The sequence below is a fragment of the Pinus tabuliformis genome, chromosome 9 (assembly GCF_031772625.1).
Source record: "Pinus tabuliformis cultivar Carrire ecotype Pingquan chromosome 9, CPIR1, whole genome shotgun sequence".
NCBI classification, from domain to species: domain Eukaryota; kingdom Viridiplantae; phylum Streptophyta; class Pinopsida; order Pinales; family Pinaceae; genus Pinus; species Pinus tabuliformis.
This window is the reverse complement of record NC_142307.1, coordinates 147849950-147870744: the sequence shown is the minus strand read 5'-3', so window position 1 is coordinate 147870744 and position 20795 is coordinate 147849950. Positions and strand designations below refer to the sequence as shown.

The following is a 20795-nucleotide window of genomic DNA, read 5'->3' as shown; positions in this document are numbered from 1 at the left end:
GTTGCTACCGAGGGTTTCTAGCCGAGGAACCCGGATTAGTGGTGCGGTTGCACAAGACGATCAGAGTAGAGGGCATCTCGACAGCGGCAGAAAAATTTCTCGGAGGGAAATCAGGACTCAGAGGGAGTCCAGATAGGAAGTAAAGACTCAAAGGAGTCGAACAAAGAACTTCCAAAAGGGAAGTAGATAAGCATCATGGCACTACACGGAGTAAGAGACCAGGATAGACTAGATGGAGCGTCGAATTTCACAGTCTGGAAGGCCAGAATCTTATTCGTACTTGACAGAAATCGTGTCAAGAACTTCACCTTGAAGGTAATAGCTATCCCAGTCGACGCCAATGATAACGACATGTACGAGGAGGCAATGGCGAGGGCCAAGAGCATCATCCTTGACGGGGTCAAGGATCATGTAGTACCACACATAGCCGAGAAGGAAACGACATTTGAGATGTGGGAGGCTCTCAAGAAGTTGTACTGGCATACTTTTGTGCAGAGAAGAATGCTACTTGAGAATCAATTGAGGTTGTATCAGATGAAGAAGGGAGAACAGATTGACACCTTCCTCGGAGGACTGAATGAGATCCAAGATCAGTTGACTGTTATAGAAGCAACAACGGATCAGGAGTGGATGGTGAGGACAACCCTGAATGTTGTCTCAGAAAACTGGGAAGTATTTGTCTAGAGTATACTGGGCAGAGGGACTCTCCCATCTTGGGACGAGATGTGGGCAACTCTTTGCGAGGAAGAGATCAGACGGTAATCGAAGACGGGTAGCAGCAACAAGGGGATCAAAGTCAAGCAGGAGGAGGAAGATGTGGCCTTAGCATTTAAGTGAAAGCAAGAGAAGCGGAAGAAGAAAGATCTCTCCAAGACCAAGTGCTTCCACTGTGGGGAGCTAGGTCATTATGCGACCCAGTGTCCAAGGAAGAAGAGTAAGGGAGAGTCTTTTGAGACTAAGGCAGCACCAACATGGGCAGAGAAGGAAGTTTTGACAGACGATGACTGTGCCATGAGTGCACACGTACCACTTGAGCGGAAGTGGGGAGACATCGAATTGTAGTTGGGAAGAGTACAGGCGATGAGGGGCAGGATCCTTGAGGTACCCAGCCTCTTGGATTAAACCTTGCTATGGGAGCCCCGAAGAAGAGTAGTAGGACTGGCTGATGTGGGTAGAGACAGATGCGGATGAAGCGGAAGAGAGAGCTACAATGCAGTTGTCCCGAGACAACGCGAGGCTAGCAGGTTGCAACAGTGCGAGAGGCACGGGAGTGTTGCACCAGTGCGGGATGGCACAGAGAGGTGTGCAATGGTGTGAGATGCAGGGAGTTGTTGCAGCAGCGTAGAGGTCAGAGAGGGAGCACTTGTCAGCAGTAGAGGGAGCTTCAACATTAGGAGGGTCTTTGACCCAACAGAGAGGTCAGAGTTGGGAGATTAGTTACTTACTTCTCAATCACTGAGTTGCAGTGCAGCAGTGGGCAACACGATGCAACATGATGAGAGGAGTAGTGCGGATGCAATGCTGGGAGAAAGGACTAGTAGCAGCGTTGATGCAGAGGGAGCTGTCGTACAGATGTGGCAGTGGCAGTGGCAGAACCATGGGCAGCAGTACAGGATACAACAGTGCAGAGGATGTTGGGCAGCAGGCCTAGCATCAGCACAGGGACCGATACCGGATGATCAGAGTAATACTCAGTGAGGAGTATTGCTAGAGCACAGTCCTCGCTAAGAGGGAGTGTTGATGGGGTAGCATCGGATGTGCTTTAGCCATGAAATTTGGTGGAGAGGTTGGGGCACATGAGATCTCCAATACCCAGAAAGGGTTTGGGCAGAGTCTAAAAATTTCAGGAGATATTAAAATAATTTATATTTTTAATGGAGTCCCTATGTCTAAACTTAGGGAAATTAAAATATTAATGTGAATTAATATGAAATTGTGTTAGAATGGTCCAAAAGACATGGATCAAGCCAGATCTAATCTTAGCCGTTGATTAGGGACTTAATCTCAGCCGTTGATATGTCAACGAAGTATAAGAAGAGGCTTGAGGGTCACTTGGAGAACACACCAGAGTGATCAGTCATTCTATTCTCTAGAGCGGGGTTTGCTAAGAGAGATAGAATTAGTGATCGGGAGATACAACTGAGGGGCATTTGATTATAGAGAGACAGAGAGGCAGAGATAGTGCCGTGAGAACAACGCAGTAGCTCGGGAGAGTGACACAGAGCCAGCCAAGGCTCACGCAGAGGCAGCCGGGAGCTACGCAGAGCCTCAGAGAGGCCAGCGTTGCTGACGTAGAGGGCCAAAGGGCTGACGTAGGGCCTCCTAAGGCTGATGCAGACCCATCCGGGGTGACGCAGGGCCAGCGCTGGGCAGAGAGGGGCTGACGCAGTCCAGAGAGAGGCTGACGCTGGGGTTTTTGGGGCAGATTTGTGTTGAGTAGCTGCCAGAAGGATTATCCGGGGTTTCAGCCAGGAGATTTGTCAGAAACTGAGAGGTATTACTGCCAAGGAAATTCTTTGTTGGGTAGGTCAGTTTCGGCACCCAGATTGTACTCTGATATTGCTTAATAAGAAAACCCTCAGATAGCTGCACCGGTTTTCCCACATTGGGTTTTTCCGGGGACATTAGTCCAAAAATAATGGTGTCATATGGTGTGATTGTTTCTGTTTCCTTTAGTTGTTGATCTGTAATATGTTGAGCATGCACTAGTGTTTATTTTCAGTATTTACATTGTAAATAACTTGTTAAGTAAAGTCACAAGTAGGTAGGAATAAATCAAGTAAAGTGCATGGAGGGTTTCTAACTAAGTAAACTTAGAAACTTCAACAATCCTCTTCACTGTGTGGTTGAGAGCATGGATGTTGTATGGGTTGAGTCAGAATATATGCTGATTGAGAGTGTTGGGGCATAGTGTTGTTACCATCCATAGATGCCATGTTCATGAATGGCTATTGTATTGACCATATAAGCCTTATATTACCAACTTATTCAGGGTTTGATTGATGAGTGAGGCCATGAATTTTGTTTGCTAAATTATTGCCTCCATAACATTGCTATCTACAAAGAGAGGGTTAACCAGTCTTGTATGTATTTTCGATGCATATTGATGCCATGTACTCGTATTGATACCACACCCATGTAAAGCTAAGTGTTGTTGGTATGTTGTTGCAGCCTATTGGTGTTGTTGGTGCTAGTTGGTTGAACGAGGGTTTGACAGTTTGTTGAGTTGTCCTGATGAGCATAGTTGTTGTTGAGTGTGAAAGAGTCTATTGCTGCTGTATAACATTGCTATTGTATTATTTCCATAGCCTTGCATATGTTGCTGAAAAATGGATTATTTAAAACACCTCATAAGTCAACACAACAATACATCAATGGATTGCAATATGGACTAGAGGAAAAGACAGAACAACGGACCCTTATCAAGAGTAGTCCATGCTATTCTACAGCTAGAGTAGCCAAGGGATCTGTAGAAGGAAGAAGAGATAGTAGATTTGCTCTTTGCACTTGGGGTAGATTTGAAAAACATGAAGGTGATAGCAAAATCCCGTCCTATATTGGAGAAGTTAGACTCACATCTTTCTGAGGTAAACCAATCAGATTGGAGGAGTCTAAATTAGGCCCTAAAACCATCCATGCTTGCCTTGATACAACGCAAGTTCTTGGAGCACCCTTGTGAAGGGGTAAGACTTATGGTGGCTTCCTGTCTTAGTGAGATTATAAGGTTAACTTCACCTATACCTCCTTACAATGATGATATTATGAAGAAAATTTTTCAGCTGATAGTAGAAAGCTTTTAGGACTTGGATAATGCTGTAGGTCCTACCTAGGGAAAGAGGCTCAAGATTTTAGAAGTCATGGCCGGAGTCAAATCATATGACATCATGTTTGATCTAGAGTGCAATGATTTGATTCTTCATATGTTCCAAAACTTCTACATTAAGGAACATCATCCAAACAATGTCAACACAAACATGCAATCTATTTTGTCTTCAACTATGGGAGACCGTGATGCCATTTGCAAGCAATTCTAGTCCAGATCATTGGCCATTTGGAGGAAGGAACAAATTGTCTCACCTACTGCCTATGAGCTAGCACAAAGGTTGGTTGGACAGAACATGAAACTATTCAAAAGGAAGTTGACCAAGGAGAAACTAATGAGGATGCAAATTTGTCCATCTAGTGTTGGTGAAAATGAAGATGCAAAGGTTCAAACAAGCAACAAGAATGAATTAAGGAGGAAAAATATTTGCTTCAGCTGCAAGGGACCTTGGGAGCCTAATCATTCATGCTTGGGTAAAATGGTGGAGATGATTGGGGTAGAACAAGAGGAGATTCCTTTTGATGATTCTGATGAGATGGGTTCTTCCATAGTTGAGTCCATTGATTTTCATGAGAATGCTCTTGAGGAGTATGAGCAATCATGTGAAGATGACAATAACAGTGACCAGTAGATGGATCCCATGTATGAAGACGAACAATGAGAAGAGCACTCAGAGGTGCATGGACATGAGGAGGAGCATGACATACATAATGTGCATGATGAGTCATCTCGGGAGAGTCAGTTGAAGGCTCAAGTTGGAGCCATGGTCGAAGGAGTTGAACATCCATCTTTGGGGCCAGCCCTTGATGAGGTGCGAATAGATGCAGAGATATCTAGTAGGATTATAGGACTTCAAGATATTAGTTGCTAGGGGAAGATTGAGCATCTCGGGATAGATCTTATGGTGATGAGGAAGATGGGCCAGATACTTCAAGACATTATCTTGCAACAAATCAGTGAGCTTGAGGTCCTTGGAGTTAGGCATCCCAAGACCACTGCCAAGCTTTCCAGTATTGGGGAACATCTAAAGTACTTAGCGAGGCAACAAGAGGAGAATACTTGGGAGTTTCAGAGCGGCCCTCTTCAGGAGTACATTGATATGGCTTATGGCATTATCAGTCCACCTCTATACATTGGAGAGAGAGGGGCAGAGTTTTCTAGTTGGACTTTATGGGTTGACCAGGCGCAACCTTCTAGATAGGTTTTTCGGGTTGGTTAGGAGTCAGGATTGAGCGACAGGCCAAAAGTTTAGAAGCATCCTAGATAGAATCAAAGTGGTGTAACGTCAACGTGGTAGGATTGTTTCTTGTGTGGATATTTATGCACGAGATCCATGCCAGAGAATGGATTGGCGAGAGATTATGAGTTGGTATCCTACTGAGCAGATAATTTATGGAGCATCATCCATAGTTAGGGCATAACACTGTAGGAGGTCTTAAACATGGGCAATGATGGGTGGCCAAGGTGACATTGGGATCAAGGTATTGAGGGATCCATTCATGATTGGATAGCCCAGATGCATGATGTGGCACAATGGTTTATATGGGATCTTGGTATCGATGTACAGATGCGTCTACAGTGGACAGATGCAGATTGCTTGAGGGAAAGCAATCTTGGGGCATGATCAATGTTGCACGAAGCGGGAGCGAAGCGGAAGCGCGGAAGCGGAAGCGAAAGCGTCATTTTCCAAAAATCTAGGAAGCGAAGCGTCCGCGGAAGCGTCTGCTATATATATATATATTTTTTATATTTTTTTGCATTTATACTCAAAACAAACATCCCAAATACCAAATTAATTGTAGAAGACATGAAAACATGCATATTTTTGCATAAATCAAGATAGATATGGCATCCATGATTCCATTGTAGTTACTAGTATGTACAACAATCATCTATATTCTAGCTATTACAAACATACATCAAATTTTTAAGCATATTATAAAACATAAAACATTTAAGCATATTATAAAACATAAAACATAGAGCATATTATGATTTATCTAGCAAGTGAGCAACTGTCAACATTTGTCATGTCCAAAATTCAAATAATAATGTTTACAAAATATGTCACTTGGTCACCGCCAAGCCAAAAAGGTTCAAAATTCAAATTCACAAGTCTACAAGTCTAATGAGTAATCTATGACAAAAAGTAGTAGATTGTGAATATATCTACTAATCTCTCCTCCTTCCACCACGAATAGAACGTGGTGGCGGGCCTCCACGTGGTGGCAATGAAGAAGATGGTGCCTCTGGAAGTCGTGGCACTGAAACTGATGAAGAAGAACCCCCTGCTGTTGGTGTTGAACCATGGAACCTAGGAACCAAGGGACCAGATGAGGGAGCATCTGCTATATTTATATTTTTTTTTGCTTTCATTTGTCACCCTAACCCAAGGTGGACCCACCCCCAACAAGCAAACTCACCTAAAATTTAAAAAAAAATTGAAAAAAAAAACGATTTTCTAAATGCTTTTCCGGAAGCTTTTCTGGAAGCGTCTGGGAAGCGCCTGGGAAGCGTCTGGGAAGCGCCGTACGAAGCGCGCTTCGGCGCTTCGGAAGCGCCAACGCTTCCAAATTTCCAGGAAGCGTCTAAAAATTTCGGAAGCGCGCTTCGCCATTTTCGGAAGCGCGCTTCCGGGGGCGCTTCCTGGGCGCTTCCGTACGGGGCGTGCTTCGGGCCTAGGATCCGGGGGGGGGGGGGGGGGGCGCTTCCTGCAACATTGGGCATGATGATTTGTAATGTTCCCATTTTCTGGTTTCCTTATGCAGTTAGGGTGGATTTCAAGGTTGGTGTTAGTCAGGTCATTGGAGTGAGATTACATCATTAGTGGGCTCGGATGGTTTTGGAGGAGTTTTATGGGGTCTAATGGGGTTCACTTACTGTATTTCATCATTAGGGTCTGTTTCACATAGTTTGTTCTTGGTTCCGTTGTATTCTGACGATTCTTGTAAAACAGGGATATTATCAACATATGTTAATTAAATACGCTAAAGGTGTTATTTGGGAAGGATTATTTGGAGAAACACCTTAGTGTAATAGCTCGTTGGAACCAGAATGAAGAGATCTACAGAGTGGGAGGATGAAAAGTGACTTTTAGTGGCCAGAGAGATCGTAGAGGCAGATTTACCATTTCCAGGATTAAAAAGTGACTTAAATAAAATAAAAAGTCAATTAATTAAAATAAAAAGGTGAAGCCTTTAGAATAAAAATAAAATAAAAGTGCAAGGGGAGGAGCTTCTAGAATGGAAATAAAATAATAAATAAGTGCTTCTAGAAGATTACAGAGATCCATCAAGTCTTTATAAGAATGGGGAGCAATTCATTTGGGCATATCTTGGATTTGGAGATTTTTCTGTTGGAAAGGTTTGGGAACATGGTTCTCGGCTTTCAGAGAGTCCCAGGACGAAAACCCTTGGGTTTTTTTGGTGTGCTGGACAAAACCCCAACTCACTATTGAGGAGGTTTCAGCCAAAAATCTCATGGAGCTTCATCAGCATCAGTGGTGAGCAGATCTGGAGCAGATCTATGGATTGGAGTGGGGATCATCCAGATCTCCAACTTGAGCTTCACTTTTAGTTAGGAGTCCAGCCAGAGGAGGATTTGGAGCAGACTGAGTTATTCCTGCTTATCTGCCAGGTTTCGTATTTGATGTATAATCCTCAATATTACATTAATGAAGCAGCTGGATTTTGCAGTTAATTATCTGTGGGTTTATTGCTAAATTATTTCAGCGAATTATGGAATGAAGAAATGTTTGAAAATTTAATTTCTGGGTTGCATTATTTGCTGGTAATTTTGTTGTATTCCTGGATGGAATACATGAAAATAATGTTGCCGAAGTAAATCCTTAATATATTGACGAAATAATAAAAAGGGACATTACAAATTTCTACAAGAGATTTCTGAATTGTAGGTTAATTTCTGAGTGTGTCTTTTCACATATATATCAAACTAACTATTTACCAGCAAACTCTCATGGCAGATCTCACTTCATTAAATGTATTCTTTCATATTCATTCTTCTTGCTGTCAATTTTTTACGGCATTGATTACTTATGTTCAGTCTCCTTCATCTGTACTCTATCTTGGATGGCCTCCAGACATAATCTCGAAACACTGGGACAGAATTCTGATGCTAACAGGAGCCATCATTAACTAGGACTGCAAATGAAGTAAAAGGGAAGCAATCACACACCAAATCAGTCCATTTTTATGAGAACCCAAATCTTAAAAGAACCTCTTTGAGAAAGCCCCACTATAATCTGTCATAGGCTTTTGAAATTTTCAACTTCAAAGCATTCCACTTGGCTTTTGCTGCTTAACAGAATGAATGGTCTCTTGCACTGCTATTAGGAACTCACTTTCCTGCCACAAAAACTCCCTTTTCATAAGTACATGAAATATAGAGGATTGATAGATAGATATAGACATCCATTTCCAAAGGGGGACTATAGTTTCTTCAGAATCTCATTGCTTACAGAATACAGCTTGTGCAAGAAGAAGAGGAAAAGATCATTGCAAATATTTGTAAAATGCTTAGATGTGTTTGGCAAAAATTAGATGAGGTTTAAACCTGTCTACTGCTTTGTGACAAAGCAATGTATGTACAGCTCAATGCCCCTACTAGTTGATTATAGCTTTTTAACTAATCACATATTAATCTAGGAGATACCTTTGGCACTTCCATATTGCCAGTATTACATGCTGCACTTTCTAGTCCCATAAACCTATTTTGGTCATTTCTAGACATTATTATACTTTCTTTCTTTTTCTTTCATATCATCCTTGCACAATTACAATAAACAGATCAGGAAATGATCCATATCATGAAGATTACAACTAGGACATAAAGCATTATAAGGTAAGCAGAATGTCTTATCATAACATTCAAGTATGATTGATGCTAATTTCATAGAAACTTAACATGAAATTCATATTGTATTCTCATCACAAGGGACACAAATCCACTTGTCTGTCACTATATCAAATGCGTATTACTTTTCATACAGTATAGCCCTATTGCACGTTCTTCCTTCAATAGTTTCATTTTATGTCTTAGAGAGGCAAGAAGCTCTATCTGAATTTCAGTATCACTGTATTCTTGATGCTTATTTTTGAGTCTCATAACAGTTTTGTTCACTTTATCTCATGATTTCATGCAATCTAGTCATATTTTAATGCATGTTTATTCCTTTTATTTGTCTTTAGATACTAGAGTTAGAGGATTCTTTATCGCAGCTCAAGGTTATCCATGTTGCTGGAACTAAAGGAAAGGTAAACCTACTTATCATTAATTATTTCTAATGCATCCAGTAATGTTTATGAAAAGTAGGAACAAGAAAACTTTAAAGTTATTATCACATTGCAAATCTTGTTTGTCTTGTTCTATTGTAATGAGAAATATTTCTTTAAAGTGCTAATAATCTTTCCCTTTATTGAGGGTAGCCAAGTTCCATCAATATTAAGCTACCTACTTTTAGATCTGTGCCATCTATGGTTGAATGTGCTATCAACAATTTTCTATATTTAGAAACGATAAGCAAAATATTTTTACAAATATTCAATGATTGACCACAACAAGTAGGTCTATGGGACCCGAAAAGTACATCCAGTATAAAAAATTTCCTATTGCTATTCTATGAAAAGGAGACAGAGATCTAAGTATGCAGCTAAAAGAAGTACAAAAGTACTTAGAAAGTGTTGAAAACAAAGCTATGACAAGTACAAATAGACGATGCCAAGCTGCCTTGGAGCTAGACGATAAAGTTGAGTGTTGGGGGGCGGGAATAGAGGAAGGCACGTCAAAGGAGTCATCAGTCACTATGAAGGGGCTTCTTAGGGTCAAAAGTTAATTAATTGAAAATACAACATAAAATAGGCTCAAATATATCCTCCCCACTGTTAGAGTTTGTACCTTTGTAAGTATTCTCATCCTGGGCATACTTGTTAGTTGAACATATCCCTAAGATTGTCATTCTCCTTATGCCTTTGCTTATAGCGAGCTCTAGACCTTTCCATAGAGCTAAAAATTCAACCTACTTGTTAGTTGATGCACCCATACCCCAAACATATCTAATCGCTGATTGTTCTTTGGGGCAAAGAATCACCCCTCCCGCTCCTGCCACCCTTGGGTTTCCTTTTGAGGCTCCATAAAAAAACATCAAAGCTAATACATGGCTTCTTTTCCAACTTTGGAATTCCTTGATCCCCATTCTCAAGCAAGGAAATTTGCTTGCATTAGGACAGGGGTTGAAGCTGACAACCTGATGTGGATATGCAAGAATTTCTATCCATTTTCGTCATTCAGTTGTTAATTCCTCTACATCTGCTGCTTTGAGGCCTTAAGCAGATATGGATTCAAATAGCAAACATTGAACTTTGGAGGGCTCTTGCTGCAATGTTTTAAAACTCTGACTGCGGTTCGGAAACGGCTTGTTGTCGCACAAATTGACACGACAACGCTCAGACCGGGGGTTGTCACCCTGATCCCCGATCTCTCCGTTTAAGCCTATCTCCCGCGGCTAAGGGGGGTAGACCCTATGAAATGATGAAAACCAACTGTGAACCAGTTGGGTTGGGAGACACGAAGGAGCAAGCACTAAATTGATTTTGTTAAGTTAAAAGACCAGTGCCTTGTGGGATTGATGTTTAAACGATTACTTGCTAGATGTTGTAGAAATATAAACCATGAACAACAATCATTTATCATCAAATAAATCGAACAATGCAAGATATCCAGTAAAACCACAATGTTCTTAGAATAATTAAAGATTAAGGACGATATCCAGCGATTAAAAATTTCGAAAGATAAATGCCTTAAACCACGCAATTATGAACATTAACCAGATATCATATTCATGCTGCTAATCTTCAAAATGATCATTCATGTGCAGACTCGCTTAAAATGATGAACATTTATTCCACATCAAAAATTTTAGCCTCAGCAGGAAAAAATAAAACGCGCTAAGTCTCCGAGCCAAGACTAAATCTGGCAAAAAATTTTCCAACTTTTTTTTTTTAAATAATAAAATTTAAACTATTAAACTAAGCTAAATTAAAAAATTTAACTCCTAAACTAAAACAAAACTATTAAAATCAAAAATTAAAAGATTATTCTAAATCCAAATTCTAACTAAAAGGAGAAAAGTTTTTTTTATTTTTATAAAGAAAAAACTAGACACTAAAACTAACACTAAAAATCTAGACTAATCTAAAATTTAAATAACCTAAACGTCATATAAAATCTAAAACAAAAAAAATGATTTTTTTTTTTTTTTATTTAAGTTAAAACCTAAAGCATGAAAAGTAAAAAATGATTTAATCTAAAACTAACGCCATACCTATTCAAAACTTGGATCAATATTACCGTCTGCGTAATGAAGGGAATAGGCCTGCGTAAAGAAAATAAAATCGTTCCTCTCGTCGGTGGTAAACCTTCTACGGCGGACAGAAAAAAAATTTGAGAGTTTGCAAGTGGGGCAGGATGAGAGGATGTTCGACGGCAAGGAAATACGAAACGAATGAGGAGCATCGGATTGTGAATCGTGGGACTGGGCAGCGAAATGATGGCGGATGATTTCGGTGAAAACCCGTCAGTGGAAGAAAAAGCTGATCACATTGAAACCAGAGAATAGCTGCTTTCGTAATGGCGTGAATAGAACAGTTCGATCAACACCCTTTATAACTTCGCAGGTTTGCGGCTTCAGGCACCAGACGGCGGTGATAGGGATCAACTACGGGAGGGAAAGCTTGCAGACATGACCAGAGGCAAAACGAAACGCTGCGTGCCAGCCCACGGGAAATGCCTCAGTCGTAATGCCAACTCGTTTAGCAGTTTGCTCCGTCGACAGAGAATAGAAAGTTACGCAGTGGAATTACAGGTGGAGAAGGGCATATTTGCGCTGACAAAACCACGCAGTTCTGAGAAACCTCAACGACAGGGCTGACGGACCAAGGACAATCGAGTAAATTTATGCAGCTGTGCTGATCGAACTTGAAAAGGATTGCGTCGGGGCGTCTTCTCAGATCAAAACGATGAGGGTTCCAGCTTAATAACAGGGACTTTTTTTTGGACTTGGATGGCTAGGATTGCTTATATATGGCTGCGTTTGCTGACGAGAAAAAAAGAGCCGGCCTGAAGCAGCGTTGGAGATATGGCAGCAGGATGAGAGTAATAGTATTTGAAATCCAGTAACTTGATCACAAAATTTTCAATCCTTCCCGCTCCAGCAACCCTGAAGAATTTCTCAAAACCCTGTACCTGCAATTAAAAGAAAATAAAACCCTAATAAAATCTGTGTATAAAGCAAAATTTGAAACCCCAGATCTGTTGAGTAATTTATAGATTTTGACCCTTTAACAGCCAGATTTAGCAATAACAACAGTAATATTATCAGAATTTAATTTTAATGTAAAATGCTTCAGAAAACCCTGCATGCATTCATAAAAAATATATTTCGAATGATAAGCCCGGGATCAAGAACTGGCTGGGCTCTTTCAGAAAACACAACCCGGGAGTTGGCTGGTTCAGCCGAGAACTTCCCCTAACGCCCAGTAATCTGAAAAAAGGATTTCCTGCACAGCTTAAAATCAACCATCAACATAGAAGGAGAAAACAATAGTGAAACCCCGATCAAATGGAGATACTTGCCAATATATTTCGGAATCTAAACTATCATTCAAACCTCAAAGATCAGACAAGATACCTGTGCCTAGATCAATCTTCATTAAGCTATCATTAATGGCTGAAAATAAAATTATGCAGAAGAAATAGAACAATCTTACAACATTTTCAGAAGAGTAACACCAGCAAGATTTTTAACCCCAAAATCTTCTTTATTGAACAAAAAAAAATGAACTACAAGAGAGCTTCTTCAGCACAAGACTCACAGATCGTATGATCTCAAATGACCTCTAGCACCCTATTTAAAGGAAAAGATCCCAACGGCTAGTTCGAGTGATCCATGTCGAAATGATCTCGACTGTCGATGAGAATCAAGAAATCTCTTAATCTCATCCGTCGAATTAGTTAATTCATTAAAAAAATGAAAATGTGCATTTATTTACTCAAAAATATTATTAGTTTATTATTTTTAGGGTTTTTGTTTTATTTTATTGTTTTTAATTTTTATTATTTTTTATTTATTTTTTAAAATTTATTATATTTTTTATTTTTTAATTATTATTTATTTATTTTTAAATGGATCCTCGAACTTAGCCTTTGGAAAAATCACCTAGGACCTAGGACTTAGGACTTATGAGGGGATTAAAACATTTTCTAACCCTCAAGACACTTTGGATCATGACTTTCACAAATTTACATCTCAAGGGGGAAAACCCATTTGACATAGACCCTCATAAACCACCCAGTTCTGCGACACAACTATAATCTAGCAGATTAACACACTAGGATTCTCCTAAAATTCTAATGACAAAATCCATTCCGGCTTTGGGGTTAGGCTGAAGGAAAACTCTGCTGATCATGGATCGGTGAGACAAAAAACCTTCCGGAACGTAGATTATCACTTAGAAAATTAGGTCCACCTAGGCACTTTACAGACATGACTCATATTTGCTAAGATTATTTACGATTTATACATGCAGACTGGGTTTACAACATAAATTGATCAAGCTGTTGATGACTGCAGAATGGCACGGACATGTCGATCAAGCGCTACCCCTTTTTGCAAAGAAAAAAGGGGGTGTAATGCTATGGGCGGTTGATCGGTAGTGGTCAACACGGCTGAGGGTTGGCTCTGACTCTGACTCCGGTTCGGAAACGGCTGAGGGTTGGCTCTGACTCTGACTCCGACTCGATATTGACTCAGTCGGTTTGATTTCAATGACTCGATCATTGTAAAAAATACATTAAATATTTTTTTTTAATAAAAGAACATAATTTTAAAGATTTTCATTCATGTTTCTAAACACAAAGCTTTAGAATATAGAGAAAAGACAACATATGATCAAAGTAGGCTCATGAATATATCCATTATATCAAAATGGCACCCAGTGCACTGTCCAATACATACATGAATGATGATATAGAGATCAAAACAAAAACACATAATCAAGGAGGCTAGAAATGGCCTCTACAACAAAAGTAAACTGTGAAACATCACTAGTCACTAGTACTACTGGCTACTGCTAGAGGAGCCAACATCATCTGGCTCAGACTCTGAATTAGGATCAGAGAGGGAAACCCATGGCTCCTCCTCATCATCATCTTCAACTGCAACTGTAGAAGTGGTAGCACTAGCGGGCTGCACACTGAGATAGACGAGATATGCGCTTCCGTCGTGGTTGAGCAGAGGAAGCGCCTACGATTGGAGGACTTGGGGCTGGGCGTGAGGTTGGTACAAGTGTATTTGCATTCAATTGAACATTTTGTTCAAGCAATACCTCTTTCTGTAAATCCAAATAAAGATCCTGATCAGAATCAAACTTTGCTGGATGACTCTACATTACCCAATCTGATGTTGGATCAATATCTTCCAACACAATGGGATTTGAATCAGGCCTTTTGTTCAGCAATTGGTTGCGTCTGAGCCGGAGGTTGTATTGGACATAGACTAGATCATTTAACTGTTTTTGATCCAAACGGTTTCTTTTCTTCGTGTGAATCCTTTTAAAGACAGACCAATTACACTCACTCCTAGTAGCACTGCAAGTTTGACTCAAAATACGAATTGCAAACTTCTGCAATTGAGGACAATGGCTACCAAAAGTCTCCCACCATTGTGCTGCAAAAAACATGGTAGTGTAATGAGTTAGCTCAACAAATTATATCCAACTTTCATATTATAAACTAAGTCACCTGACACGGGGATTCAGGACACGTAGGATTCGGGATTCGTGGTGTCGGATTCGGGACACGCTGACCCCCCGGAACAGGACACGTTAGGACATGTTATATATTATTTTATTAATATATATATATATATATATATATAATATATATTTAAAAAAATATATATATATCTATATATATATATATATATATATATATATATGACATGTTATATATTATTTTATTAAAATATATATATATATATATATATTAAAAATTAGATATTATCATATTTCTTACACAAATTTTAATTAATGATACAAATTTATTGATTTCAAACATAGATCTTCATCTATAGCTATTAGCATGCATAGTACATACGAAATTCAAATAAATGTCAGTGGTACTGGTCACATAAATGATAAATCTATTAAAAATTTAAATCATGATTCATAATTCATAACTGAAAGACAACTTACAACTACAAGATAGTAAGATAAACACACTGACAACTATAGTTTTCTCATTAAGTCATCAAATCAAAATGTGTTACATAGGTAGTGTTGGTGCAATGCCAATGGCAAATAGAAATAGAAAATATAAAACAACTACAGATATACAAACCTCAAGGCATCAATCAGCATCAGAATCAGCATCACTGTCCCCATCATCATGGTCCCCACTGCTCTCCTCTACATCCTCCTCCTCCCCTGTATCCATAGTCGCCTTTGCATCTGCTGGTATGGAGGCTGACCCCTCTAAGTGATCAAATCTAACAGGCTCTAGCACTGGATCATTGAGATCCATGTTGGCCAATGCCAACTCAACAATGGTGTCCAGACCCATATCATCAAGAACAGTGTTCCTTGGGAGCGGGAGCGAAAACGGGAGCGGGAGCGACATATTCAGAAGCTCTTGGTTTGGTGCTCTTGATTAAATACGAGTTCCATACCCTAATACATGAAAAAATTCAATGGAAACATTGCAATCCCCCAATCCTAAAATCCTGAAAAACTGATAAGTCTGCTGGATTTTGAATGAAATCTAAAATTCTACTTTCTCCATATGAAATCCAATGAGGCCGGAACCACTCTCAAACATCCTGAGTCATTTCATGGTAATGTTAAAAATTTAAGTAAAAGGATGAAAATGAAGATTAAGGAGAATGTCACTTTTACTATAAGAATTTAACATTACCATGAATAGCATCTCAATACTAGGGCCTAGACTTGATTATGAAGCTGCCAAAATGCTCTACTCGCTGCAACAACACAAATCACTTACCAAATGAAAATATTAATGAGCAAACACGCCCTTTTCATACCCGCGCTGAGCTTAGCGAGTCCTGGAAACCGGACAAGTGTCCTAAAATCGCGACACGCCCCTGAAAATCGCGACACGCCCTCGGACACGACGTGTCCTGTGATTTGGACACGAATCCGGACCGAATCGTGTCGGATTCGCCGGATTCGGGATTCGCAGGGGGTTTAGGACGAATCCGGTTTCCTAGATTATAAACAATTTAACAAAATAAGAATTTGAAAATTGATTTTTTTTTTTTACCTGGCTCATCTGCTTCCCTTGCAATCTTTGCTAGGTTCTTGCCAAAGGTACCCGTGGCTTTGTTGAAAGTTGAAACAAGTAACCTGTCAGTGTATCTCCAGGTGATCACTCTCCATAGGGATCATGCAATCAATGCAGTAAATGAGTCCATCTTTAACATCCCCACCCAAAGCTCCTGCCTCCAGAGCTTTTTAATGATACCTTGGGTACAAAAAATACCTAGCTACATGTATAGGGCAATGGAGTTGATTGTTCCATCTTTCATCAATGATTGTCCAAATAGGCCCATACTTAGCCACTCTATCTTTGTATGCTGTCTTTATTTGCTCCTTTGCTTGATCCATAGCCTCATAAATGAAGCCCATAGCCAATCTTTCCCCATCCACCAACCACAACACCTTAACCAGTGGTTCAACAACCTTCACAATCTCTGCTGCCTTTTTCCAAAATATTTCTTCATTAACTTTCTTTTTCAAATCTTTGCCATCTTGTTTGTGAGGCCACTGACTTTCATTCCATTCATCACTAGAAAACATCTTTTGCAAGTTTCTATGTTGGGAAAGCATAGATTGCAATGTCAAAAAATGAGTTGCAAATCTAGTGATGGCAGGCCTAATAATATCCCTGCCCCCTATGTGTCTCCTCATCAGGATCAAAATCCATGAATGATTGTAGATACATTTTGTTATGCTTTTGGCATGATCTACAGTGTTCTTGACCCAATCTAATTTGCCAATATCCTCAAGCATGAGGTCTATGTAATGTGCAACACATGGGGTCCAAAAGATGGTTTTGTGTTTTTCCTCTAACAGTTCACCAACAAGAACATAATTAGAGGCATTATCTGTGATGATTTGAACAACATTAGCCACCCCCACCTCCTCAACAACCTCATCCAATAGCTGAAACAACAATTGTCCATCTTTCACCCTATCAGATGCATCAACTGAATTTAGAAACATGGTTCCCTGTGGGCAAAATATAAGAAAGTTTATGATGGTATGGTTCCTTTAATTAGTCCATCCATCTGACATGATGGTACATCTTGTTTTTGCTCGAGTTTTTGAAATCTTTCAAATACTCGTCAATGGAGGAAATTTCTTTTTGCAAATGAGAACCCCTTAACTCATGCATAGTAGGGCCTTTGAAGCCCTTTCCAACAACAAATATGGCATCAAACATAGGGTCATAATATGGTGAACGGAAAGCATTGAAGGGGATATCAACATCATACCACCATCTAGCTATGTAATCACAAGCAGTCTCTCTCAATTCTTTCTTCCAATGGTCATCTAAAGTGGGTTGCATATGACTTCTACTAGCTTGAGGACCATGTGCATTTGATGGAGAGGGGGTGTGATGGTGAAATAAGTTTTGATATTCATATCACCCTTCTTTTTCATTATCATACCACCATCTAGCTATGTAATCACAAGCAGTCTCCCTCAATTCTTTCTTCCAATGGTCATCTAAAGTGGGTTGCATATGACTTCTACTAGCTTGAGGACCATGTGCATCTAATGGAGAGGGGGTGTGACAGGGAAATAATTTTTGATATTCATATCACCTTTCTTTTTTATTTTACCCTTACCCTTTTTTTCTTGCATGGACTCCAAAGAGGGAGGAACATAGTGGAAGGGGTTGGATGCATTAGTACAAGGGATAGATGAAGAGCCCTCAAAATCAAAATGGGGGTTGGTAGCCATCATTTGTTGCATACTTTTCTTCCTCCCAATTTCAGCCTCTATTTCTTTTTGCCTAGCTTTTTCTTCCTGAAGCGTCTCAAAGATATTTAACAACTCCTTCCTAATGTCCCCAATTTGTGGTGATTCACATGGAGTAATTTGGCCTCTAATACCAGCCAAGTGTTGTTTCAGCCTATGAATGCCCCTAGGACCCTCAATTTTTCTATGGAAAAATTTGCAATCCATTTGATTATCAACCATTTTAGCATATGCCCAAGCAACAACTTTCACTCTAGGAGCCATCTTTTGACTTGGAAATGAAAAGAAAAAAAAATCTGAAAATGAAAACAAAAAAAATAACATTGCTTCAATATTCATTTCTTTTACAAAAAGACTCTTTTCAATTACCACATTTGCACAAAAGATAAATAAGAAAAACCATATTTTAGAAGTGAAAAAAAATACCTCTAGGCACAAACCACCTCCTCAATGCTGCTCCAACAAACCAACTCCTCAATGAATGGATGCCCAAGATGCTCCTCACTGCTGCTCCAATGGCTGCCCAAGAAGCTCCTCACTGCTGCTCCAATGGCTGCCCAAGAAGCTCCTCACTGCTGCTCCAATGCTGCTCCTGTTGACCATTATGTGTCGACTTCCCATAGCAGTACACCCCCTTTTCTTCGCAAAAGGGATAGCGCTTGATTGACATGTCCGTGCCATTCTGCAGTCATCAACAGCTTGATCAATTTATGTTGTAAACCCAGTCTGCATGTATAAATTGTAAATAATCTTAGCAGATATGAGTCATGTATGTAAATTGCCTAGGTGGACCTAATTTTCTAAGTGATAATCTACGTTCCGGAAGGTTTTTCGTCTCACGGATCCATGATCGGCAGAGTTTTCCTTCAGCCTAACCCCAAAGTCGGAATGGATTTTGTCATTAGAATCTTAGGAGAATCCTAGTGTGTTAATTTGCTAGATTATAGTATGTCGCAGAATTGGGTGGTTTATGAGGGTCTATGTCAAATGGGTTTTTCCCCTTAAGATGTAAAGTTGTAAAAGTCATGATGTAAAGTGTCTTGAGGGTTAGAAAATGTTTTAATCCCTTCATAAGTTTTAAGTCTTAAGTCCTAGGTCCTAGGTGTTTTTTCCAAAGGCTAATTCGAGGATCCATTTAATTAAAAAATAAAAAAAAAATAAAATAAATAAATAAATAAATAAATAAATAAAAATAAAAAATAAAAAAAATAAATAAATAAATAAATAAATAAAGCAAAAACCCAAAAAATAATAAAATAATATTTTTGAGTAAATAAATGCAAATTTTCATTTTTTAATGAATTAACTAATTCGACGGATGAGATTAAGAGATATCTTGATTCTCATCGACGTTCGAGATCATTTCAACATGGATCACTCGAACTAGCCATTGGGAATTTTTCCTTTAAATAGGGTGCTAGGGGTCATTTGAAAGATAGAAGATCTGTGAGTCTGGTGCTGAAGAAGCTCTCTTGTAGTTCATTTTTTGTGCAATAAAGAAGACTTTGGGGTTAAAAATCTTGCTGGTGTTACTCTTCTGAAAATGCTATAAGATTGTTCTATTTTTTCTGCATAATTTTATTTTTAGCCATTAATGATAGCTTAATGAAGATTGATCTAGGCACATGTATCTTGTCTGATCTTTGGGGTTTGAATGATAGTTTAGATTCTGAAATATAGTGGCAGGTATCTCCATTTGATCGGGGGTTTACTATTGTTTTCTCCTTCTATGTTGATGGTTGATTTTAAGCTGCGCAACAAATCCTTTTTTCAGATTACCAGGCGTTAGGGGAAGTTCTCGGCTGAACCAGCCAACTCTCGGGTTGTGTTTTCTGAAAGAGCCCAGCCAGTTCTTGATCCTGGGCTTATCATTCAAATTTTTCTTTTTTTATGAATGCATGCAGGGTTTTCTGAAGCGTTTTACATTTCAATTAAATTCTGATAATATTACTGTGATTATTGATCAATCTGGCTACTAAAGAGCCTTAGATCTGTAAATACTGTAATTATTTAGTTGGCTTTAGGGTTTTGTCTCTGGCATATTTTATTTCTGGGTTTTCTGTTATTATAGGTTGCAGGTACAGGGTTTTGAGAAATTCTTCAGGGTTTCTGGAGCGGGAAAGATTGAAAATTTTGTGATCAAGCTACTGGATTTCAAACACTATTATTCTCATCCTGCTACCATCTCATCGAAGCTCCTTCAGGCCACCTCTCTCTCTCTCATCAGCAAACATAGCCATACATAAACGGTTTTATTCATCCAAGCAGCCATACGTTGGTTCTCCAATATTCTGCTCCTCATTGCTGCGGCCTTTTTTTTCACGCAATCGATCCACTGCTTCCATCAAACAACAGAGAGAGAGAGAGAAGGTTGTTTTACTGAGCACAGTTTCCGTCAGCTTTCCAGCCTACGCCCAAGAAATTGACCCGCGGCTTCCTTCGCTGACCTGCACAACAAGCAAACAGAAGTATGGTTAACGCAGTCTTTTGAATCGATTTCTATTGAATGCGGGCCAGTTTGTGGACCCTGCCGTTGAGCTCTCTCCAAAATACGCATTGATCCGTGGCCTTGTCAGCTCATTTCCAGATCGCAGTTTTTCTCTCTGTCCGTCAAGGATTCCGCAGACGTCATCACCTTTTTTCTTTCTTAACGTGCTGCCCTCCTTGCATAACGTCGACTCCTTTGCTGACCCGCAAATACAATCTCATCTTGCCATCGAAGAAGTTCCAAACCTGCAAACGCTCAGAAATTCTATCCGCCTTCAAAGGTATCCCGCCAACAGTAAGAACGTCTCCCTTTCTCATGTAGCGCAGTCTCAAATCCCTGCGTTGAACAGCAAAATCGAAATCAATATGCCAAGAAATCGATCCGTTGCATAAAGTTGCACACGCAGTCT

General features: G+C 39.6%; 1 protein-coding gene across 5 annotated transcripts in view; it reads left to right on the top strand.

Annotated features, from left to right (window-relative positions):
* The window catches only part of LOC149147539 (folylpolyglutamate synthase-like), a 592546-nt gene that overhangs the window by 124171 nt on the left and 447580 nt on the right, over positions 1-20795 (top strand). For all 5 annotated transcript variants that reach the window (XR_016262194.1, XR_016262193.1, XR_016262192.1 and 2 more), the window contains exon 3: positions 9031-9096. Coding sequence is in view for 2 of the 5 variants with exons in the window: in XM_089437869.1 (XP_089293995.1) it covers positions 9031-9096 (66 nt within the window). In the remaining 3 variants the exon portion in view is untranslated. The remainder of the gene's footprint in view (positions 1-9030; positions 9097-20795) is intronic.